This window comes from Candoia aspera, chromosome 15 (assembly GCF_035149785.1).
Source record: "Candoia aspera isolate rCanAsp1 chromosome 15, rCanAsp1.hap2, whole genome shotgun sequence".
Taxonomy (NCBI): Eukaryota; Metazoa; Chordata; class Lepidosauria; order Squamata; family Boidae; genus Candoia; species Candoia aspera.
This window is the reverse complement of record NC_086167.1, coordinates 15,395,182-15,416,697: the sequence shown is the minus strand read 5'-3', so window position 1 is coordinate 15,416,697 and position 21,516 is coordinate 15,395,182. Positions and strand designations below refer to the sequence as shown.

Sequence of the window (21,516 nt, the reverse complement as noted above, 5' to 3'; positions counted from 1 at the left end):
TGGGTGACTTAATTGCTCTCTCTGCAGCCTGTCACCACCCATGATCGCTCCTGCCCAGACGCTGCCTGCTTCCAAATACCCTTTGGCTTCAGTGCAGATAGTCTGCTGACTCGACGCTCCCTGATCAGCCTGTTGTTTCAGTTGAAAACAATCCGTCCCTTTCTTGCTGCAATTAGAGCAAGTCCACCCTGATATCGAGCGGGGAATATCCAGTTAAACTTTCTGCAAGGGAAAAACAACTGAACAAGTCTGGCGTAGGTTTCTCTTTGAGAAATCTGTACAGGGCCGCTGATCAACCAAAGCGATTCTGTTTTTTTTTCCCCCCTAGCAACAGGAGAGGAGGAAGGAGAAACTCCCGTCTCACTTGATCTCAAAGGATCTGAGCTGGGGCGCTGCACAGGGACCGGGCAATATCCTGAGCAATCTCATGACCTTCAGCAAGGAATTCTAGCCCAGCCCCACAGAGGTGGGTGTGAAACTGTGAGCTGTCAAGGGGTGAGCCGTCTTGGGGGGTTTGTGCATGTGTGAGCCTTGTTCGGATCCTAAAATTGGGTTCTCAGGTTCCCCCAGAGAGACTTGTGTTTTGCTTCCTTGCTAACTGGAATGCTTTCCCCGGGATGTTGGAGCACTTGACTGACATCTTTACCAGTAAGTGAATTGTCTCTAGGGTGTTTTGCGTCCAGCAACCTCACCCTTTACGCAAGACACCCTTTAGGTAAAGCCATCCAAACAGCAGGCTCTTACTGGTTTTGTAATGTAGCAGACACTCCTACTATCTTTTAAGTAAAAGAAAAAAGGAAAATAAATGAATAGTTCAGATATTTTAAGTAGGAACAGATTTCTGGTACGTGCAGTTGGCAAGGTGACTCCAAAAATGCTCCCGTTCTTGCTTAACGGGGCAGGCTTTGTGACCGGAATTTCCTTCCAGGTCCTTTCGGAGCAATATTTTAATGTATATTTTAATGTAATTTTTATCTGGCTATGTTTTAATGCTGTTTACTGTAAACCGCCCAGAGTCCCCCATTGGGGGAGATGGGCGGTGATATAAATTTAATAAATACATAAATAAATAAACATACGTTTATGTCTCTCCTCTTGGTGCCATTTATTTACAGCTCTAACCCAGAGGCAACCCCGATAGATATCCATATGTTTGGGAAAAGATAGTGATTGCATACGGAGGTGACGAACTACTGACCCCAAAGAGAACATGAGTATGTTGAAACCGAGCGGGCTTAAAGCCCCCACCAAGATCAGCAAACTTGGAAGCGTGCTCGTGAAAACAGCTGCCCCTGTTGCTCCAGGTAAGGAAGGTTTTACCATAGGATGATAAAAGCTGTTGCACACCTTGTCCACGCCAGCACGCGTTTGCTGGTGCAGGTTTAAATAGCTCTGGAAAAGGAGGGTGGGAGAATTGGAGCAGATAAAAATTGGGAGGGGAAAAAGCTTGCTTCCTCCTCTTTACGATGCTCTCGGTTCATCAGAAGGGGGCACCTGCAGCCAGTGACACCCAATATGCAGCACCATTAAATAGCTCTACCCATTTAGCCTGTGTCTGCCATATCCAGGTTCAAGGTGAGTTGGGGGTAGCAAGAGGCTCCCAACGCAGCCTTACCAGTGATCCAGTCAGATGCGCCCCCATCCGCATGTGTGCCAATGCCCAGAAGGCCTTGGTTGGCCTCAACGCAGCCGTGCCAAGTCTTCGAGTGGCTGTTTTTGTTTCATAACTTTGTGGAGGGCATCCAAAGTGGGCGTCCCTCATAAGCAATATAATCCTTCGAAAGCTTCGTACACCCCTTGTTCATGTTGCTACGTGTCAGTGGCCCCTTGGCTCTCGTCCCTTCCTTTTCAGCAGAAGGGAAGTAGAGATAGGCGGTCGTGTTAAACCCGTCTGCACATTGACACTCTTCTTCGGTTTCAGCCCCACCAGAAAAGACCCCGGCCAGCGAGAAGCCTTCAGCTGCAGCCCCCTCGGAAGCCCAGGATGAGTTTGTGGATGACTTCAGAATCGGGGAGCGTATCTGGGTCAACGGGAATAAGCCTGGTTTCATCCAGTTCTTGGGAGAAACGCAGTTTGCTCCGGGTCAGTGGGCAGGGATTGTTTTGGATGAGGCCATTGGCAAGAATGACGGCTCGGTGGCCGGCGTGAGGTACTTCCAGTGTGAACCGTTGCGGGGAATTTTCACGAGGCCCTCCAAGCTAACGCGGAAGGTGGTTTCAGAGGATGAAGCCAACGGGACCCAGGCGTCTTATGCATCTCGAACCACGTCACCGACCTCCACATCTGCAGCCAGCCTCGTGTCTTCTCCTTCTGCAGCGGCACATCTGCCTCCCACCGGCATTCCTCAGAAGACCTCTCCTCCAGCCGCCAAGGAGCCCCCCATTTCTCAAATCAGCAACCTCTCTAAAACCACCAGTGAGTCCATTTCGAACCTTTCGGAAGCTGGCTCCCTGAAGAAAGGCGAAAGAGAACTCAAAATGGGAGACAGAGTGTTGGTGAGTTGTCGGGTTGCTGTTTGGGAGTTGTGTTGATTTGGGGCTTAATAGGCCTCGTTTCCAAGAAGGTTCTCAAACTCCTCTGATACCTTCTCACATCAAGCGGTCCGTGGGCTGCCTTCTCTGTTGTTCCTCAGTCTCTTCATCCATGAGAGATCTTTACCGTTGTGGTTCACTTAATGCCTGTGGTGATTTGCTTAAGGACCACCACAAAAAAGGTAGTAAAATCCAGTTGGATTTGCTTAATGACCGCTTTGCTTAGCAACCCAAGTTCCATTCCCAATTGTGGTCGTTAAGCGAGGATGATCTGCATATCCCCTCCAACATGACCTCATATTTAAAATGTTGGCAGGATATGTTTGTGCTTGAACTTTGCCAAGCCTGCAGAAGGAAATCCTATTTCACAGTGAGGGATTCTGTGCTTCCCAAGCGCATGGTTCCAACTTCAATCTCTTTCGATGTTCTGACCGTTGATGTTGCCCCCTGTGTGTTGGTGCTGTGGTATTACAGTGTGTATTGTGGTTTATTTTGATCTTTTATTTTGAATTTGAATGGGGTGTTTTTTTTTAATTTAGTTGTGCTAAGGCTTTAAGATGATAAACCGGCAGGATTTATACAGTTTTGGCAATATATCAGTGGAGTGAGTAAATAAATAAATACAGTAGAGGCAATATTTGCGCTGTTGTATCACATTTGCATACTAGTTTGCGCAGAAAGGCTGGCCAGTAAGAAGGTATCTTCGGTACATTTATCCTTGGGGTAGGGTTTTGCTCCTTGTAGAATTTAATTCTCTGGGACTTCGCTTAGCATAAAGGGTATGCTTATGCTCACATTGATGACATACACCCTGTTGCATCAAACCAGTCTGTTTTTCAGACTAACCCAGGTGAACCATTCAACAGCCCTTTTGGGGAGACCAGTCTAAATGAAAACTTAATGGCTGAATGGGAATTCATCCAGCCTTTTAACTTCACCAGTGCACGCTGCTTTTTTACGATGTAGGGATCCAGTCCAGCGATAACTAAATGAAGATGCTGATGCAGCCTTTCTCAGCTTTTGGACCCGGGAGGAACCCTTGAAGTATTTTCCAGGCCTCAGGGAAGGAACCCCTGCCCATTCAGGCTCAAATAGAGGCCGGAAGTCACAAAATTATTATATCCGTTCCATGGGTAGGCCTGTCTATCTGCATGAACAGTGTTCTTAAACTGAAAATAATGAACGAAACTTACCTCTTTAATGTGGAGTTGACTGAATGTGAAATTTATTTATTTATTTAATTTTTATCCCACCTTGATTATTTTTATAAATAACTCAAGGCAGCGAACATACCTAATGCTCCTTCCTCCTCCTCTTTTCCCCACAACAACCACCCTGTGAGGTGGGTTGGGCTGAGAGAGAGTGACTGGCCCGAGGTCACCCAGCTGGCTTTCATGCCTGGGAAATAATTTTTTAAATAAATCGTGATCTCCCAGGGAACCCCTAGTGATCTCTCGCGGAACCCGAGAGTGCCACGGGACCCTGGTTGAGAAACTCTTTGATGATGGATCTGCCCCAACTAGCAGCCTGGCATTATTTTCAAAAAGCTGCTGCAGCATTCAGAGAGAGAGAGAGAGAGAATTCTGTCTGCAGGACCACCACCCATTTTCTCTTTTGAAAGAAAGTTGACAAGGCTGCTGGCATAAAACTGTAAAGAGGTCTCTTTACATGACGGGTCTTGTTCATGCCATCTAACCTGATCAGGAAGCTTTTTATGTAAAAAAAAAAAAAGGAAAAAACCCACTTCCCTTCCCTTTAAGGAAAGGGCACTCTGTTTTTATTTTAATTTGGCAGTGGACCTTTAGTCATCATTCCAGCCACGTTCATGATGTAAACCTTTGGTTTCTACTGCTTTTCATCCCAGTCCCAGTCTGGAAAAAAAATAAATGTCCTGGTCATCGGAGATCAGCTGCTTTGGCTCGTTAGGGCTTTACATCATCCCTTCTGAATTATATGGCATTGTCATGCTTTACTAAAAAAAGATTTGGCAGAATTTCTCACTGCTCTTTGATTTTTTAGCACTCTTCCTGGATATGAGTGAAAGTCACCAGCGTAGCTATTTTTGCCATGTTGCGCGTGATGCCCTCGTTTTGAGGGTAAATTTACTAAGCTGCTTTTTTCGGAAAAGGGGAGAAACCACCTGCGTGTTTAATGTAGAAATGGAAGGGAATGTAGATTTAAGCTGGCAGGGCTTTTTTTCTGATCATTCCTGTATTCTTATGAGTCTAAGGCCACTCATGATTATGTCGTTCGATTTATTTTTCAGGAGAAGAAATAAAGAAAGTAGCATTTGTAAATAAATGCTCTTTAAAAATCTGCCGTCAAAGCATGCTTGTTTATAATCCCTGTAGGACTTTAGAACAGGGATGTGGATCCCAAGGACCTAAGAAGATACTAGATCAGTTTAATCCCAGTTTTTCCAATAATAAAGTAAGGAATGAACTGGCATGAAACATTTTAGGGCTTCGGCTAAGAGAGAAGGAAGTTAGCATCCATTTCATTGGCAATGTGTCGACATCAGAAGGGTGAGTGAGGACAGAAATGCGTGGGGTTTTTGACTTTGGTTTGCTTTTTTAAAGACATTTTCTATTCTATATGACATCCAGTTATTGGGGGCAGCTCTTCAGTGCCCTTTAGAGAATCTCTCCCACACAGTTCAATTCTTGCCAAAGCCTAAAGAAATCACGAAAAATGGGTTTAAAAAGCATATTAAAGCTGGTCTGATTGATTTGATTCACAGAGTTCTTTTTACTTGGTGCATGACACAGAATATAATTATTTTTGGGCGGGGTATGCCTCGCCTCAATTATCCTGTTCCTGCAGTCAGTGGAAGGAGCATTTTCATCCACGCTTTCAGCATTAAAGGCAGCAGATTAAGCTTCCCTAAAGACATTCGCTGTGAGGAATGACTTCACCTGTTGCTTCAGCTTTGCCTCCTTGACTCTGCAAGTCTCGCGTGCCAACAGGTTCCCTTTCAGGCCCAGTAGGAACAAAAGGGCAGTCAACGTGCTTGAGCAAGATCTGGCAAGATTGAGGTAGAGGGAATTGTCCTGCAGACATGATACTATAGAGAACAATGGAGGATTTGTTTTTTCTCTTCGCTGAACCCAGACAAATGATTTTCAGGTTATTGTATAGATCGGTGTTTCTCCACCTTGGCAGCTTTGAGATGTGTGGACTTCAACTCCCAGAATTCCCTAGCCAGCACTGGCTGGGGAATTCTGGGAGTTGAAGTCCACACATCTCAAAGCTGCCAAGGTGGAGAAACACTGGCATAAGTATTACATGAATCCAGCTGACAAGAAGGCACCAAATAACAAAATAAAATAACCAAGAGGCGCGGCATGCTTTTGGCTAATATCATAGTTTCCTCTCTTAGTTTCCTATCAAGGTTGAACAACTGGGACCGTTCTGCTTCTTGGCAAACCTAGACGGTAGTGTCACCGGCCAAAACAAATGCACCTCCAAAATAACTTGTTTGTGCTGGCGACTTCCTGAGGAACCAGTTATTATTTTAGATTTGGGGTTTATTTGAATTGGCTAAGGTTGGCATCATTTATTTCTGGCCAGTTTTCACCCTGGGTTAATGGAAGAGCTGAGTCGTTCGAGCACAAAGTTTTGGTGCTAATTTAGATTTTTTTTTTTTTTTAAGGACAGTGCGGTATTCTTTCCAACCTTCTTTCTCTCCAAATCAGGTTGGGGGAACAAAAGCCGGCGTGGTGCGTTTCCTGGGGGAAACGGATTTTGCGAAGGGGGAGTGGTGCGGCGTTGAATTGGATGAACCTCTGGGCAAGAACGACGGCGCCGTGGCGGGAACGAGGTAAGGTCCTGCATTCAGGTCAGCCCTGGCTACATTCCCTTTTGAGTTCGTTTGTTTATTGGTTCGTTTGTTTTTTATGTTTATTTACTTATATTTCGAATTTCGTCACCGCCCATCTCACTCAAAAAGTGTATTGATCTTATTTATTTATTTATCAAATTTGTCACCGCCCATCTCCTCCCACTGGAGGGACTCTGGGCGGTTTACAACAAAACCCTCAATAAAACAATAAATATATAAAATACGTTATAAAATTACATATTACTAATAATATAAATAAAAATAAAGTCCAGGTGGCTGTATCTCATTCAGTCTTCACGTGGAAGGGGTACTTCAAGGCACTAGCCAACCCCAGGCATGACTCCTCTCCTCCCTGCCCCAGGCCAGCTGGCAGAGCCAGGTCTTCAAGCTTCTCCGAAGTTTCTCTTCATTTTTAGTAGGGGTTTATCTTTTCGGGTCCTCTTGGTGAGTTTCTGCCATTTTCCTCTTGCAAGGCGGTAGAACACGGAGGATCTTGGAAAATGGAAAAACGGCACCCGTGAGCGAATTCCTCCGGGGTTTTTGGTATACCTCCAGGAAAGGGAACCATCAATGGCCTCTTTCCACAAACCTGTTATGCTCCCCTCCCTCTGCAAAAACCAGGCTAATCATGGATGCACCACGCCTGCATTCTTTGTCTCCAAGAGGAGGACGGTTGTTTTTTTAAAATATTTATCTCACAGGGGAAGGGGAGTCCGTGGGAAAGATGAGGCCAGGCTGGTTTTCTGGGTTGAATTCTGGGAGTTGAAGTCCACCCATCTTAAAGTTTCTCAGGCTGAGAAACACTGCTGTATGCTAAGGCAAATGTCTGACTAACTGATGCTAAATAACCGTTCCGACTTATATACAAATTCGACTTAAGGACGGACATAGGAATGGAATTCGTTCTTAAACCGGGGACCTGCTGTTTTCGGTGCAGCCTGTTTTCATGGTTGGGCGTCTCCCTCCCCGTCTCAGATACTTCCAGTGCCAGTCCAAATACGGCCTGTTTGCTCCAGTGCACAAAGTCACCAAGATTGGCTTCCCGTCGACCACCCCAGCGAAGGCCAAGCCTGCTGTCCGGAAGGTCCTCCCCACGCCGACGAGTTTGAAACGCAGCCCGAGTGCCTCTTCCCTCAGTTCCCTGAGCTCCGTGGCCTCTTCCGTAAGCAGCAAGCCGAGCCGTGCAGGACTAGTAAGTTTCTTTTCGCCCTGCGTGCTTGACGACCTTAGAGCAGAAATCGACACTCCTTGTGAGTTGCCGGATAGCGCAGATTGTGGGGCGCCCCGCTGCTCCAGCCGTCTTGCACTGCCCATTTCCCTTCTAATGGTGGTGTTCTCTAAAAGCATGCATGAAAACAAACTTGGCTAGCCCTGCAGAATAGAAGCGCTCGTGTCTAAGCTGAAATCCTAATATTTAATTCAAACTAACCACGGCTTCTTGAAGTAAGAAAGAGGTTACATTTTGGTTTATTAAGTGAATGGGGTCTGCCCACAATCTGCAACACACACAGAGTAATATTTCCGCAATAAATACTTACACACACACACGCGCATACATCTGCATGCAGTAATACTTCTGCAATAAATATGTATATACCCGTGCATACAGGCACACCTCAGAGAGCATTTTACATTAAAAGAGAGTTGGAAATTCAAAAGCCTTGACTTAAAAATGCATCCCACTGAAACCTGATTTTTTTTTTAAATATACAGTGAGATTAAGTGCACGGGGTTGCATTTTTCAGATTGTACTGTGGGTTTACATTTCCCCGTTAATTGAAGAAAAAAATCACATATATATGTATGCTCAAGTGTGCATATATGAGCGAGACAGAGAGATTGTAGTTGCTGGGTGGTTTTGATTTATTTATAGTTTTACCCCCATGTTTGTTTCACGCACTAGCTGTTTAGCTGGTTTTGCTCCAGAATCACGGTTACATGCACTGGGCCAACGCGTTGTCTAAATTGAAAGAATGCCTACACCAAAAAAGCCTCTTTCTTTAGTCTTCAATTTAACCAGAAACATACCTGATGCAACCTGGTCACCATGCAAGTATGGAACGTTTATTGTGTTAACACCGTACTCACTGTAGATTAACACTTAGCCTTAACCTTTGAAAACATTAACGGCTTAATCTTGGGTCACCTGCAGCAAATATCAGCTTGTGCTTCTTTCCCATGGAGGGATGGCTTAAAATTGAACCAGGGAGATTTTGGCATTCGCTTCCTAGGATTTCTGTCTCCAGGAGTGTTTTCAACAGGTTACCATCATTTACTTTCAGATGGGGCAGTTCCTAGAATTACCTGGCAGTGTAAATTACAGGTGGAAATGCAGTTGATTTCCCACGCTGCTGGCATAACTGATTTTATCACTGCAGTAATATTCAACTACCGCCTGGCTCTTAACCTGAACTCCACCACTGGCTTCTCTAAAGAAAGTGGAAAATGACGGAGTAGCATAACATATGGGTAGTCCTCGACTTACAGCCACAGTTGGGACCAGAAGTTCTGCTGCTAAGTGAGGCAGTTGTTAAGTGAGTCACACCCGATTTCATGATCTTTTTTCTGCGGTCATTAAGTGAATTGTGTGGCCGTTAAGCAAATCCAGCTTCCCCCATTGACTTTGCTTGTCGGAAGCTGGCTGGGAAGGCCGCAGATGGCAATCCTGGGATGCTGCAACCGTTGTAAATACATGCCGGTTGCAAGCACCTGAATTTTTATCCGTGACCACAGGGACGCTGCAACGGTCGTAAGCGCGAGGACCAGTCACAAGTCACTTTTTTCAGTGCCATCATAACTTCAAAAGGTCACTAAACGAATGGTCATGAGTTGAGGACTACCTGTATGGAAACGGTTAGCACAGTTTTCACTTAAGAGATCTGGAGTTGCCATTTAGCAAAGTGACTGGGCAAAAACAAGATGGCTTTTAATGAAAGGGAAGAGCTTGTCCATTTGCTGATAAACCTCCTAGGCTTGGCTGCCCAGGGCTATTGACATGGTGGAAACTCACACACCTGAGTAGAAGCCGTTGTTTCACAGCCCCACTTCGTCCCCCTGTTTGCTTTTTAGCACCGGCTGCTTCGAGGTGGGTCAAACACCCCTGCTCGGTCGGTTTTGTGACCCCTCTTGCCTGCCACCTTTTCCCTCCGTCGTCTTGGCAGAGGCGCCCCAAGGACCGCTTTTCCCACCAGTTTCAGCCAAGCGCACTTTTTTGCTGCACGTGATCCTGGGTTGTGGCTGGAGTAAGTGAGCAAATGCTTGGGCTTAATTGAAGGACGTTTCTTGTATTCAGCCAGCGGCCCTGTCAAAGAATGCTTAGCAGCTTAACAGGCTAATCTGCCGTAGGCTCCCACTAGGTTGAGGCCAGCAAGCCTTTGCTTCCCTTTGAACTCTCCTGTTTCCTATCTCCTGAACGCTGCCTTAAGAGTCTTGCTGTGCAGGTACGTTCCCTTCGTTTCTTGAACTACTAAGGCGGGGCGGAGGGGAATGGAACAGGGAAGCAAAGTTCGGCTTCTGCAGTCCTTTCCTAAAATGGGGATGCCCTCTCAGTTAGTGTTTCTCGACCTTGGCCACTTTAAGATGCCCAGACTTCAACTCCCAGAATTCCCGAGCCAGCTATGCTATGCTAGCTGGGGAGTTCTGGGAGTTGAAGTCCATGCATCTTAAAGTGGCCACGGTCGAGAAACACCCAGTTAGCTGATTGTCAATCTTTTTTAGCCACTGCTTATGCATGTGGAATAAACCCCTCTGTGCTAAATTTGCTGATTATATCATGATCGCAAGGAACCACCACAAGCAGCTGTAGTAAATTCAAGCCATTCTGGATGGATGGTTTTAAATGTGTGAATGGTTCTCCTTTATTCCTCCCTCCCCCTGTCCATTCCTTCAGTCACCATCCCAGTGTGATCCTGGGGCACTTTTGCGTCACCAAAATATGGAAAATGCTTCACCTTAGACAATAATCAGAGACTATTCCACACCTTATGCCCCAAAGGACTTGGTTCACACCACTGGCCATTAACTGGGGTTTTCAGCCATTTTCATATTTATTGGTTCACTTTAGGAAGCAAGTCTTCCTAAAAAGAGCCTTTGCTCTGAATTTTTCTGGGGTTCAAGCAACACTTGTTTGGGATGGAGCTAAGATTTTAAAAAATCACCCCACTTGCTGGTCCATATCGTTGGGACTGTGCACATGCAGCATGGAAGTCTCTGCCCTACCGCATTTTTTTGCCCTGAGCTGTGCTGCGTTCTGACCACGGATCAAGCCCGAATTTTAAGAGAAAGTATCCTACAGAAATAGGCCCTTAGGACTGTTCCAGCAGAAGAGACTCTCCTAAGTCCGAGGAGACAAAAAACAGTCAATTGGCACTGGCTAATGTACATCCACCTGTTGACATCCTCTTGTCTCAGGGTGGCTCTTAATTAAAATTGCAAATTATTGCAATTATCACTGAAATTATGTCCCTGCTGGGTATGTGGCCCTATCTTGACAGATCAGCTGACAAACAAACGTAAAACTACACAGATTGAATCCAAACTCAAGAAGCTGGCAGTGTTGGTAACACCGGCGTGTCTGTTTCGGCCTTTCCAGCAACAGCTGGGCCATTCAAAATACGCCTCTCATCCTTGCAGTTGACAGAGACATCCTCTCGCTATGCACGGAAGATTTCGGGCACCACGGCGCTGCAGGAGGCGCTGAAAGAGAAGCAGCAGCACATCGAGCAGCTCCTGGCCGAGCGGGATTTGGAGAGGGCGGAGGTGGCCAAGGCCACCAGCCATGTTGGGGAGATAGAGCAGCAGCTTGCGTTGGCGCGGGATGGACACGATCAGGTAAGCAGAGGTGGGTTGCCTGTTCAGGGGGCAGATGGCGAAGATCAAAGCTTGTACTTGAGAGTGTCCATTATGTGAGCAGAAGTAAATGGCTACAGGTAGTCCTCAACTTATGACCACAATTGGGACTGGAACTTATGTCACTAAGCGAGGCAGTTGCTAAGTCAGTCGTGCCTGATTTTACAACCTTTTTTTGGCTGTGGTCATTAAGCGAATCACCACAATCGTTAGTGAATTATGTGGTCATTAAGCAAATCTGGCTTCCCTCGTTGACTTTGCTTGTCGGAAGCCAGCTGGGAAGGTCACAAATAGTGGTCATGTGACCCTGGGATGCTGCGACTGTCATAAATACATGCTGGTTGCCACATGCCCTAATTTTGATCACGTGACCGTGGGGATGCTGCAACGGCCATAAATGTGAAGAACAGTCTCAAGTCATTCGTTCTAGCGCCGTCGTAACTTTGAATGGTCGCTAAACGAATGGCTGTAAGTCGAGGACTAGCTGTATTGATTTGTTTCGGAAGTCAGTTTGCAAAATAATTGCTCATGCTTTCTGTCCACTCTGGAAGTCATCGTGGAACTTGTGTTGGTCAAGTTATGAGATAAAACAGCCACTCTGCCTTAGCTAAATTTCTCATGAAAGGGTCCCCTAGTATTCTGGGGACAGATGCTAGAACCTGGAAGCACCAGATGGCTTTGGTTGGCTTTGGAAGTGGCAGTTCACCGTGGCCTGGTTTAGGGTAAAGATGCTCTAACCTGCATCTCTGTTCATCAGCGAATCCTGGAAATGGAAACCAAGATGGACCAGCTGCGGGCCTTGGTGGAAGCTGCTGATAGAGAAAAAGTGGAGCTGCTGAACCAGTTGGAGGAAGAAAGGAGGTAAACCAAACTGGTATGAAGGTGAACCAGAGCAAGATGGGCGACAGCGTGGCCCAAGGGTCAGGCAAGTCCTGCTGTTTCAGAACAGTGCCTGGAGACAGCGTGAGTTGGCCTTCCGCTTTGGGGCGGCGGTCCTGCAAACAGGCGTCAGTTACTGCGAGGCACGGACATTCTGTGTCAGGACCCCCTGAGCGCTCCCCCTGGTCAGCCTGGTGCTCACAGGTGGTCCTCGGCTTACGACCACAACAGGGAGCAGAAAATTCCCCCACGTGATAACGTTCAAGCGCTCCTGGTTAAGTGCTGGAGTTAGACGGGGGTCCCGTGGTGTGCAGGTTAGGAATCCAGATAGCAGAGTGTATGAACCGCCCCGGTCAGCCGCCCCTGGAATGCCTGTCTGAGATTCGCTGTTGGGATGAGGAGAATATGGCGGCGCTGTTGCTTGACTCCCGTGTTCCTGTCAGGGCTGCATCAGAGGGATTCGCAGGGGCCTCTGCTCCATGCATTCAGCCTGTAATAGGTTATTCCAGACATTTGGGGCCCTGCGGATCAAAAGAGACCACGCAGCTGTTCGTGTCTTCCTTCTACCTGGATTTCTTTTAATAGAATCCAGATAGAATTACAACTGTTTTCCTTGAAGGGAGCAGAGAAGCTGTACCTGATCCACAGGCGGCTGGTTTGAATCCTTTGATATCTCGAATCTTTCCTAAAGCACCAAAATCATTCAGCTGTGATGCTTAATTCCCCCCCCCCCCCAGAACCATCTGGACATCCCCTGTCATCTTCATCATCTTGCTTTTTAAACATTTTCACAGGAAGGTTGAAGATCTCCAGTTCCGGGTAGAAGAAGAATCCATCACTAAAGGCGATTTAGAGGTAAAAAAGTCTCCCATTCTGTTAAACCAGCTACGTGAAACAGAAACGTGCAGCTTATACAGTCCCAGAACAAGGAAAGAGGTGGCGTTGTATTATGCGGTGGCAGCCTGAGAGGACACACGATGTGACTTACCGTTGCTAGCTGAGTGCTGTGATATTTTAGAGCAGAGAATCTTGCAGATGTTCCTTCTAATTCTTTGTCTCCTATGTGAGCAAGTAACTGATTTCGTTCTTGTGTTTTAATTCTGTCCTGCCTGATGCCTCCCTAGATGCCTTTCCAGATCCCTAATCAGCTGTTCATTAAAATCATTCACTGGCGCTAAAGCTTTAAAACTTGCAGTGGGTAGCTTCATCCTTACGGAAACGAAGGCTGAAGGCCAAACAAATGAAGGCCGAGGAGACAAGTGCAGTTGAGCATAGCCAACGTTGGTGCTAAATATAATCCTGCACTTCTTCAGTAAGAACGTCAAAGAAGGCAGGTTTTAAGCCTCTGAGCCTCTGAGCTGTGTTCCCGGCCGACATCAGACTTCACCAGACTCGCAGGCCCAGGCTGCCTCGCAAGTTAGCCTTCAGCAGTGAATCCCACAAAGGGACACCGCTACTTTTGCACCCTAAATTAACGTCGTGGGGAGCTTCTTTGCTCTGTAGCTTGTTGTTGCTTATTTTCAAAAATGAAACCCCTCAGAATATCCAGTAAATGCTTTTTCCTAGTGTCATGTACAATGCAAAACTGGAAACTGACATGCTGAGCTGCAAATAGTTCAGGCTGAAAGCAGGAGTCTCGAACAGAGCTGTCCATTTCATATTAATACCTTCTTTAGTTCTACTTTTATGTTCTCCTTCCACCCATTTTATCTGGACTTTTCAAGGAATGCTCATTTACTTTTTTCAGCCTGTGGTTCTGTGTCTGTTTGTGTGTGTGTGTGTGTGTGATCAGTAAACAGAAAAACTGGATATTGTTATTACTATTACTATTACTATTATTAGTTCAAGATTGCCTTTCCGCACCAATGCATACAGGTAGTCCTCGTTTAGCAACTACTGCCTCGTTTAGCGACTGTTTGCCATTACAGCGGTGATGAAAAAACCGCTTTGCCACCATTCCTCATGTTTACAGCCTTCATAGCTCTGTAAAGCAAAGGAAAGCTGAAGTAAGATCATAAGCACAGTCGCTGTTTCACTTAGCGGCCGCTTCTCTTTAACAACTGAGCAGCTGGTCCCAATTGTGGTCCCTAAACAAGGACAACCTGTACTCAAGTCTGCTTTATTCTTAAGGCTGCTGGTTCATAAAGGGCAGAATTGCTAAATCCTTCCCCCTACCACAAATAACTCCACCGTGTGATCATTGTGGACCACATGTCCATTGGACCTTTGGTTCAATTAGGTTCATGAGAAGACTCCGTGTCCACGTGCTAGTCCCAAACTTGCAAGACGGTCATTTCACACAATGACTCAACCACAGATCACACTGCTCGCTCAGCCCATCTCGCTCACTTACGTGTGCACAGGTACTCTGCTGCCACAAGCTCACAACAACTATGGCAGCTGTGGTATTACTGCCCTTTTCCATTGTGGGGCACACGTGGGCACTGCAGCCTACCAAGCAGGACCACTCTGTGTGTTTCCTCCACGCCAGCCGTGGCTCTCTAGCTGGTGTCTCTATGTCAGGTAAACCTCGCAGGGTCCTTAAGAAAAAGGGGAAATAATCTGTTTGAGAGCAGCCAATGGCATAAATTCCCCCCGTTTCAGCTCACTGTGTTGTTTGCCTCCTTTTGCTCGTATTTTGAAGCTTCACGTTGAATGTTCTGGTGAACTCATTTTGTCTTAATTTTTGCTGATAGCCAAAGAGACAGATTTCTGAAGATCCTGAAAATGTAAGAGGACTTCTGAACGTGTGGAGACATCCCTCCTTTCTCCCAGTCTTAACACAGACTCTTTACCAATAAAGCATTTGTCGATGATGCTCTTTAACCACTAACAACACAGTTTGTTCTTCGGACATTTGCTTCCCTGTATGTGTGCATGGAACTGAAGAACCATTGGAGTTTTTGAAATGTAGGAACTTGAGCAGCAGGAGGAAATGAGGGAGAGGGTGTGCTTTTCTACAAAGCTTCCAACTTAGCGTAGTGCCCTTAATTCTTAGGCCTTGCAAGCATCTTGTAAGAAGCTTCGTTGGAGAGATTTGCTCCAGAACTTGGAATCAGTTGACTAACATGGGAACATCCACTAGTTTTCATTGGACAGGCAGACCAGAAAGTGAGAAATCAGGGGAGGGGAAATCATTTTTTTCTTCATTATTTTCTCCATCACTTTGTTATCCAATTTTCAGTGGTTTAGTGAAAGATCTCCCATTTTATATAGTGTTTTCTATTAGACAGGCAGTCCTCGCTTAACTACCATTTGTTTAGCGACGGTTTGGACTTACAACAGCACTAAACCCCCGACTTGCGACCGGTCCTCACACGACCGTCACAGCGTCCTGCGGTTACGTGATCGCCATTTTCACCCTTCTCGGCCAGCTTCCAGCAAGCAAAATCAAATTTGCTTAACCGAAATTCCGGTCCCAATTGTGGTCATTAAGCGAGGACTACCTGTATTTCTCCATATTGTGTATTGTAAGTGTGTAGTGTGACTCCTAGGAGGAATCTAAGGACACTTGAGGTCCCATCCCTTTTCCTACACAAAAAAGTCAGTAGCGTTTTCAAGAAGATCTCTGAAGGGACTTGTCTGCTTTTTCCCTGCGCAAAATAGAACCCTTAAGCCTGGCACTTCTTTCCTGCTGTGTGGCCTTGTGCGTTCTGATTGCACAGCAAAGCGTTGTGATTTTTTGCTCCTCTTAAATCAGGCTAATGGCGTAGCCGAATGAAATCTGCATGTGACGTGCTCCTCTTTCTTTTCGTGAATGCTTTCTTTCTGCATCCGTTATCTTTTCTAAGCAGAGTGTGTAAGCTGTTTTTTTTCATTCACCAAGAGCAGTATCCCGCGGTCACTGAAATCCTTTGCTTTTCAAGACTGATTTATCTGAGCACTTGCAAAAAGATTAGGATCCGTTTCTCCGTCCCCCCATTTTAATCCAGTTGCCACCTCTTGGGAGAAACGAGAGTCGTGTGGCATCTAAAAGCCTGCTGGGTCTGAAGAAGACTCAAGACCATGAAAACTTGTGGAGTTCTTCAGTAACTGTAGCCGGTCTGGGCAGGTGGAATCTCTAGTTCTCCTGAACTACAACTTCCGTAATTCCTAGTCCTCTGGGCATGCTGGCTGGCGCCCACCAAATTACCTACCTTGATATTCAGGGTTTTAGCAAACCTAAAAATCATTTTTATAGGTTGGTTCCCTCTTATTCAATCTAGCTAGTGTGCTTCTGGAGTAGGAGGCTGAGGGGCAAATTAAATTTGGGGTGCCCCCTATGTTGCTCCCATTCTCTCCCCAAGGATGCATTTCATTATAGACCTGTAGTGAATGGGAGAGGATTCCTCTGTGCTGTTGACTTTGAAGACCCAGTTTGGACTTGTAACCCTTGACTACGTGACTCCTCATGAGCTCAGTGGAGCAATCTTGCACCCCTTTTCACATCCTTGCTGGGCCTAGACAGGCTCCGGGAGAGTCCCTGCTTCATACACATGCAAGATACTTGTGTGTCTTAACATTGCAGAGCTCTCAGATTGTCCAGCTTCCTTTTTCCCATCTGGACCAAGTTGAAGCTTTGGATGTTGGGGAAGATGGGCCGCCATTGGCAATGCTTCCTTGCAGTCAGCACTCCTGTGGAATCTTAACTCATAAAATGTTTCCAGGAAACCTCTAGTAAAATTTTGGAGGGAATCTGTCAAGTTGAGCTGTTTTCTTTCAAGGAGGTGTGTGAGGGAGGTTGGGCTGAGGGAAGCCACCCCATGAACATCTGGTTCATGTTGGGGTCATCTGGTCTAACTCCTTGGTCAAACCTCGGAGCCATGGTGTCCCCAACATCTGGCTCGCCAGCTTCTCCTTGAAGACCTTCAGCCAGAGGGATTTATCACCCTCTTCACGATGAGCTCTTACCATGCTGAGCCCCTCTCTCAAAACGCTCCCCTTACCCAGATGCCTCGCTTCACGTTCTCCCAGATGTCCTCCTCCTGCCATTGCAGCGAATCACAGAGTCTCTTCCTGCCCCCAGGAACAGCTGGCAACAAGTCCTCGTCCTCTTCTGGGGAGAGCCCATCAGGCGCATAAATCACGACTGACCGAGCATTAACTTTTCCTAATTTGTGCCGATAAATGTCACACTGATCAGTAACTTTGGCTGCATGACTTTGTCGCTTTTCTGTTTGTGTTGTGCTCCTTTGTTTCTGTGCGTCCACGACTCGTCAGCTTCAAGTCGCCCTTTCTGAGACCGTCTTTCTTTTGAAGTATCACCTGGTTCATTTTTCTCCTTCATTTTTTACCACCCACCCCCTTCTTTTCGCCACCCTCCCCACCCTTCGCTGCTCATGACTGGTAGAAGACACCTGGTGGCGCCTCCTGCATGTCGCTCCTCTCTCCTCTTGCGCTGGCATGTGATGGTGGCACTGTTGTGTTCTCTTCCTTTCCCTTTTTACTAACAGACGCAGACGAAACTGGAACACGCCCGCCTTAAGGAGCTTGAGCAGAGTCTTCTCTTTGAAAAGACCAAAGCTGAGAAACTCCAGAGGGAGTTAGAAGACACTAGGGTAATGGACTTCACTGTGTTTCCACGAACATGGCCATGGGGTGTGCGCATGTGTGTATGAAAGAGGCGGGGAAGGTTTCTGATGTCGGAGCTGAGTGGCAGGTTGTGTTTGGGAAAACCTACAACTTGATTTTGTCTTCCCCTGCCTTTAAACTTACAGCCCTGTCCAGCCCCACTCAACTTAGCATTCCTTTTGGTGGGCTAGCTTTCAGGCTGCAGTGAAGTCCAGGTAAGGTAATTTCACAGAAATAATAAGTGTAAAACAAGCCTAAGGGATGCCAGAACCTCAGGAATCCACGTAACCAGGCTTCAGGAGCTGGTGAATGTTCGGTGTTCCTCCATCTGCATGGTGAGGGTTCATTTTGGCCGCCTGGTTGAACCTGAAGTTCTTGAAGTCATGTGAAGAAGCATCTTGATACTGGTTGTTGGTTGTTCATGGAACTGGTCTGGAGACGGGTTGAAATTTCATGGCTTTCAGCCTTGTTTGCTAGCAGACGAGCAGCAATCCCAGTCTTAGAGAATTCTTACCGAAACTTTACTGATCTCATACCAAACAAAGATAAACTTTGTGGTAGATGTTAGTATGTGTAGAGCCAGTCATCCTGCTGCAGAACGTCAGCTAAATTTAAATCACATCAAGGGGTGGGAAATTTCTCCTGCTTTCCTTTAACTCTATATTTTTTAAAATATTGAAATTGGATTCTTCATGGACTTAGTCCTTCAGTTCTGTACCCATGCTGATTGGTCAATCTGCTTTTAGCGACTAAACCCTCATTCTTAACTTCAAGCATGTCAGAATAGCTGATGCATACTACAGACTTACTTGCAGATGAACAAATTGGCTTCCTATGCATGACTTTGTTAGATGGACTCCTTTTCTCCCAATTAGGAAAAAAAAATGATTAATACTGAGATCTTAGGACTATTATCACTTGTTTGAAGACTCAACATATGGCAGAAAATACTTCACGTGGCTTAAAAAGATTATGTACAGATAGCGCTAGGCAGTTGAGTTACGAAGACCAGGAAAAATTTGTTTTGCATGCCCAGGCTTGAATAAAAACTTTAATTCAGCCATTCTAATTTCAGAAGGTGCGATCCTCTATACAGCTCGGTTGTTTTTCTGACCTTCCAATCCCGACTTGAGAAGAGAAAACTGATTTGACTGAAATGAGCCTAAGTCTTCCTCTTTCTGTCTTGAAGCCAGCTGCCAGGACTCCATGCTGAACTACAGCAAAGGATCTTCCTGTACACTCAGCTGTGGTCTCCAGAGGTGTTCATTTAGCAAAAGAAAGCTGCTTAGCATCTTCCAGTCTGCAGGCACAATGCAATTCAGTGTTTTTTCCCATCATGGCGATAGTTCCTGCCTGGGTAGAGAGATTCCTGCTGCTTGTACTTCTTATTTATTGAGGCCCCCCACTGTTTACACATCAGCTGTTTCCTGGATTATTCAACTGAACAAAATTAAGACCATTTTGCACTTTTCACTACAGCCCAGAGAAATTTCATAAATCTTTTTGGAGAGGAGGCTGCTCCATAGCTAATTGTTTGCAGTTGTACATCCGAGATGTATCGTTCATGTTCCTAAAATATAAAGAGAGCGGTGGATCCCTAAACATTGGAGCCTAATCTCCACCGCTGTTGTTGCCTCCACCCTCCATCAAAGCAAGTTTTGCATCATCATTTGACAATTCTAAACAAAACACGGAGCACGTTGCGGTCTTAGAATTTGGGTGTCTCCTGCAATCCGTACACAGTCGCAAATTTCGGCAGTTCTGGAACTGACATTTCCTTACAGTTTCACTTTTTTAAGGAACCCTTAAAGGTGTCCTGCAAACTTTTAGTAAAGTGCAAGTTGCGGTTGTAAGCTTTCGACTTTAACAGCCCGCTTATCTTACCGCTAACGTCAGATGATTGACTCTTCACTTGGAGCCAAGACTTACATCTGAGTGCACAAGAGGATGTCTGCTTTTTGTTTAAAGGAAGGCAAATACATTCTGAGTGACTTGAAAGCTATTGTGTTGTTATAATTGCACGTCCTTTTAATTGTGTGTAAGGTTCCATTAGCAGCAGCATCAAAGATAGAAAAAGGTTCTAGATTATCAGTGTGCTCCACCACCCTGAGGCCTCTTTGGAAGCACCGAGGATGCCATGTTAGCACTCTGAAGTACGTAGAATACCCACTGTCCCTTTTAATGCATCCCTTTATAATGTTTTCTCCTCCTTGTTGAATGCTGTATATCCTAGGTTGCCACGGTGTCAGAAAAATCTCGAATCATGGAACTGGAAAGAGATCTAGTATTGCGGGAGAAGGAAGTCGCTGAGCTGCGGTCAAGATTAGAGTCCGGTAAACTGGTGAGCGACGTGGACACATCTCTCCCACTGCTGCAGGAGATCAGCACCCTGCAAGAGAAGATGGCATCGATAAACAAGGAGCATCAGGAGGAGGTGAAGTCACTGCGGGAAAAACTTGAGATCAGTGAAGAATCCTTCCAGAAGGAAATCAAAACCCTGTTGTCATCCAATGAAAAAATGGCAAAGGAGAACAACTCCTTGAAAGCCATGCTGGATTCTGCACACACAGAGAACTCAGACGCGATCGAACTGTGGAAGTCTAAGCTGGAGTCTGCGGTTGCTTCTCATCAGCAAGCGATGGAAGAGCTGAAGGCCTCTTTCAGCAAAGGAGCTGGGATTCAGGCAGCTGAATTTGCAGAGCTCAAGGTGGAGATTGAGAAGATGAGAGATCAGCATCAGAATGATACATCCAACTTGACACTGAAGCAAGAGAGTGAGAGGTTGTGTCTCCTGAAGGAGATCGAAGCCCTGAACAAGACGCTGCTGGAGGTCACAGAAGAGAAGGAACGAAGTCTGGAGGCCCTGAAGACCAAACTGGAAAGTGCAGAAGATCAGCACCTGGTGGAAATGGAAGACACCCTTAACAAGCTGCATGAATCTGAAGTAAAGGTAAAGGAGCTAGAAGGATTCCAGGAGAAGTGCGTGGAGCAAGCGAAGGCCATTGATAGCTTTAAAGCAAAGATCAGAGCCACTGAAGCAAAGCTCATGAAACTTGATGCCCTTCAGATGGCCCATTCTGAAGGCAAACTGGAGTTGGGGAACCTTAGCAAGGAACTTGAGGCCGCCAGAAAAAAGTTACAGAGTTTAGAGAATGACAGAAATAATGAAAGTAGCCAGGTTGGTACCAACATCCATTCTGTGTGATTTTTTTTAATTCTCGTCTTTTTTTCCCCTTCTTCATTCCATTGATTTCAGTTTGTGTTGGCTTGAGGGAGTTTGCTTCTTACCAATTTGAAAACTTAACTTCAAACTTTTTGAAATGATTAATAGACACAAAATAGGCGTGGCATCTATAGATGGGCAGCAGGGAATACTTCAGATGGCATCATCATTCCGTGATGGAATTTGCTACAAGATGGCGGTGATGTCCCTCAACCTGGAGGGTTTTAATTGGAACTTAGACAAATCCATGGGATATTTATTTGTTTATTTGTTTGTTTATCATATTTTTATCACTGCCCATCTCCCCCACACGGGGGACCCTGGGCGGTTCACAATAAAAACAGTTAAAATTCAATAAAATCATAAATAATATCAACAAGCAATAAATACCAGTATAGAATACAATAAAATCCAGGTGACAGCAGATCTAATTCAACCCATAAGGGGATAAGACCGGTCCCGGCAGGACTAGGGAATATGAAGCCAGGGAGTCTCTTCTCAGCTTCCAAAAGGCCTTAAATTGGCCATGGTGAGATGTAAGATTGTGGCTGAAAAAGGTCTTCAGTCTAAACCTGCAGGGCTGTTCTTATCTTCTTACATGGAAGGCTGTATTAGGACAACATACTGATCTTGTGGTAATATA

The 21,516-nt window shown here is 45.8% G+C and overlaps 1 protein-coding gene across 7 annotated transcripts in view; it reads left to right on the top strand.

Moving 5' to 3' along the window:
• Nucleotides 1-332: 332 nt before the first annotated feature.
• Nucleotides 333-21,516, top strand: part of CLIP1 (CAP-Gly domain containing linker protein 1) — a 52,909-nt gene continuing 31,725 nt past the window's right edge. For 2 of the 7 annotated variants that reach the window (XM_063315618.1, XM_063315614.1), the window contains exons 1-11: nt 333-466; nt 1,116-1,292; nt 1,904-2,496; nt 6,228-6,352; nt 7,349-7,565; nt 11,006-11,203; nt 11,979-12,082; nt 12,895-12,955; nt 14,797-14,829; nt 17,533-17,637; nt 19,884-20,828. In XM_063315618.1, the coding sequence (XP_063171688.1) occupies nt 1,211-1,292; nt 1,904-2,496; nt 6,228-6,352; nt 7,349-7,565; nt 11,006-11,203; nt 11,979-12,082; nt 12,895-12,955; nt 14,797-14,829; nt 17,533-17,637; nt 19,884-20,828 (2,463 nt within the window). In that variant the 5' untranslated portion in view covers nt 333-466; nt 1,116-1,210. The remainder of the gene's footprint in view (nt 467-1,115; nt 1,293-1,903; nt 2,497-6,227; nt 6,353-7,348; nt 7,566-11,005; nt 11,204-11,978; nt 12,083-12,894; nt 12,956-14,796; nt 14,830-17,532; nt 17,638-19,883; nt 20,829-21,516) is intronic. The other 5 variants (XM_063315619.1, XM_063315615.1, XM_063315620.1 and 2 more) reach the window with 3 other exon arrangements.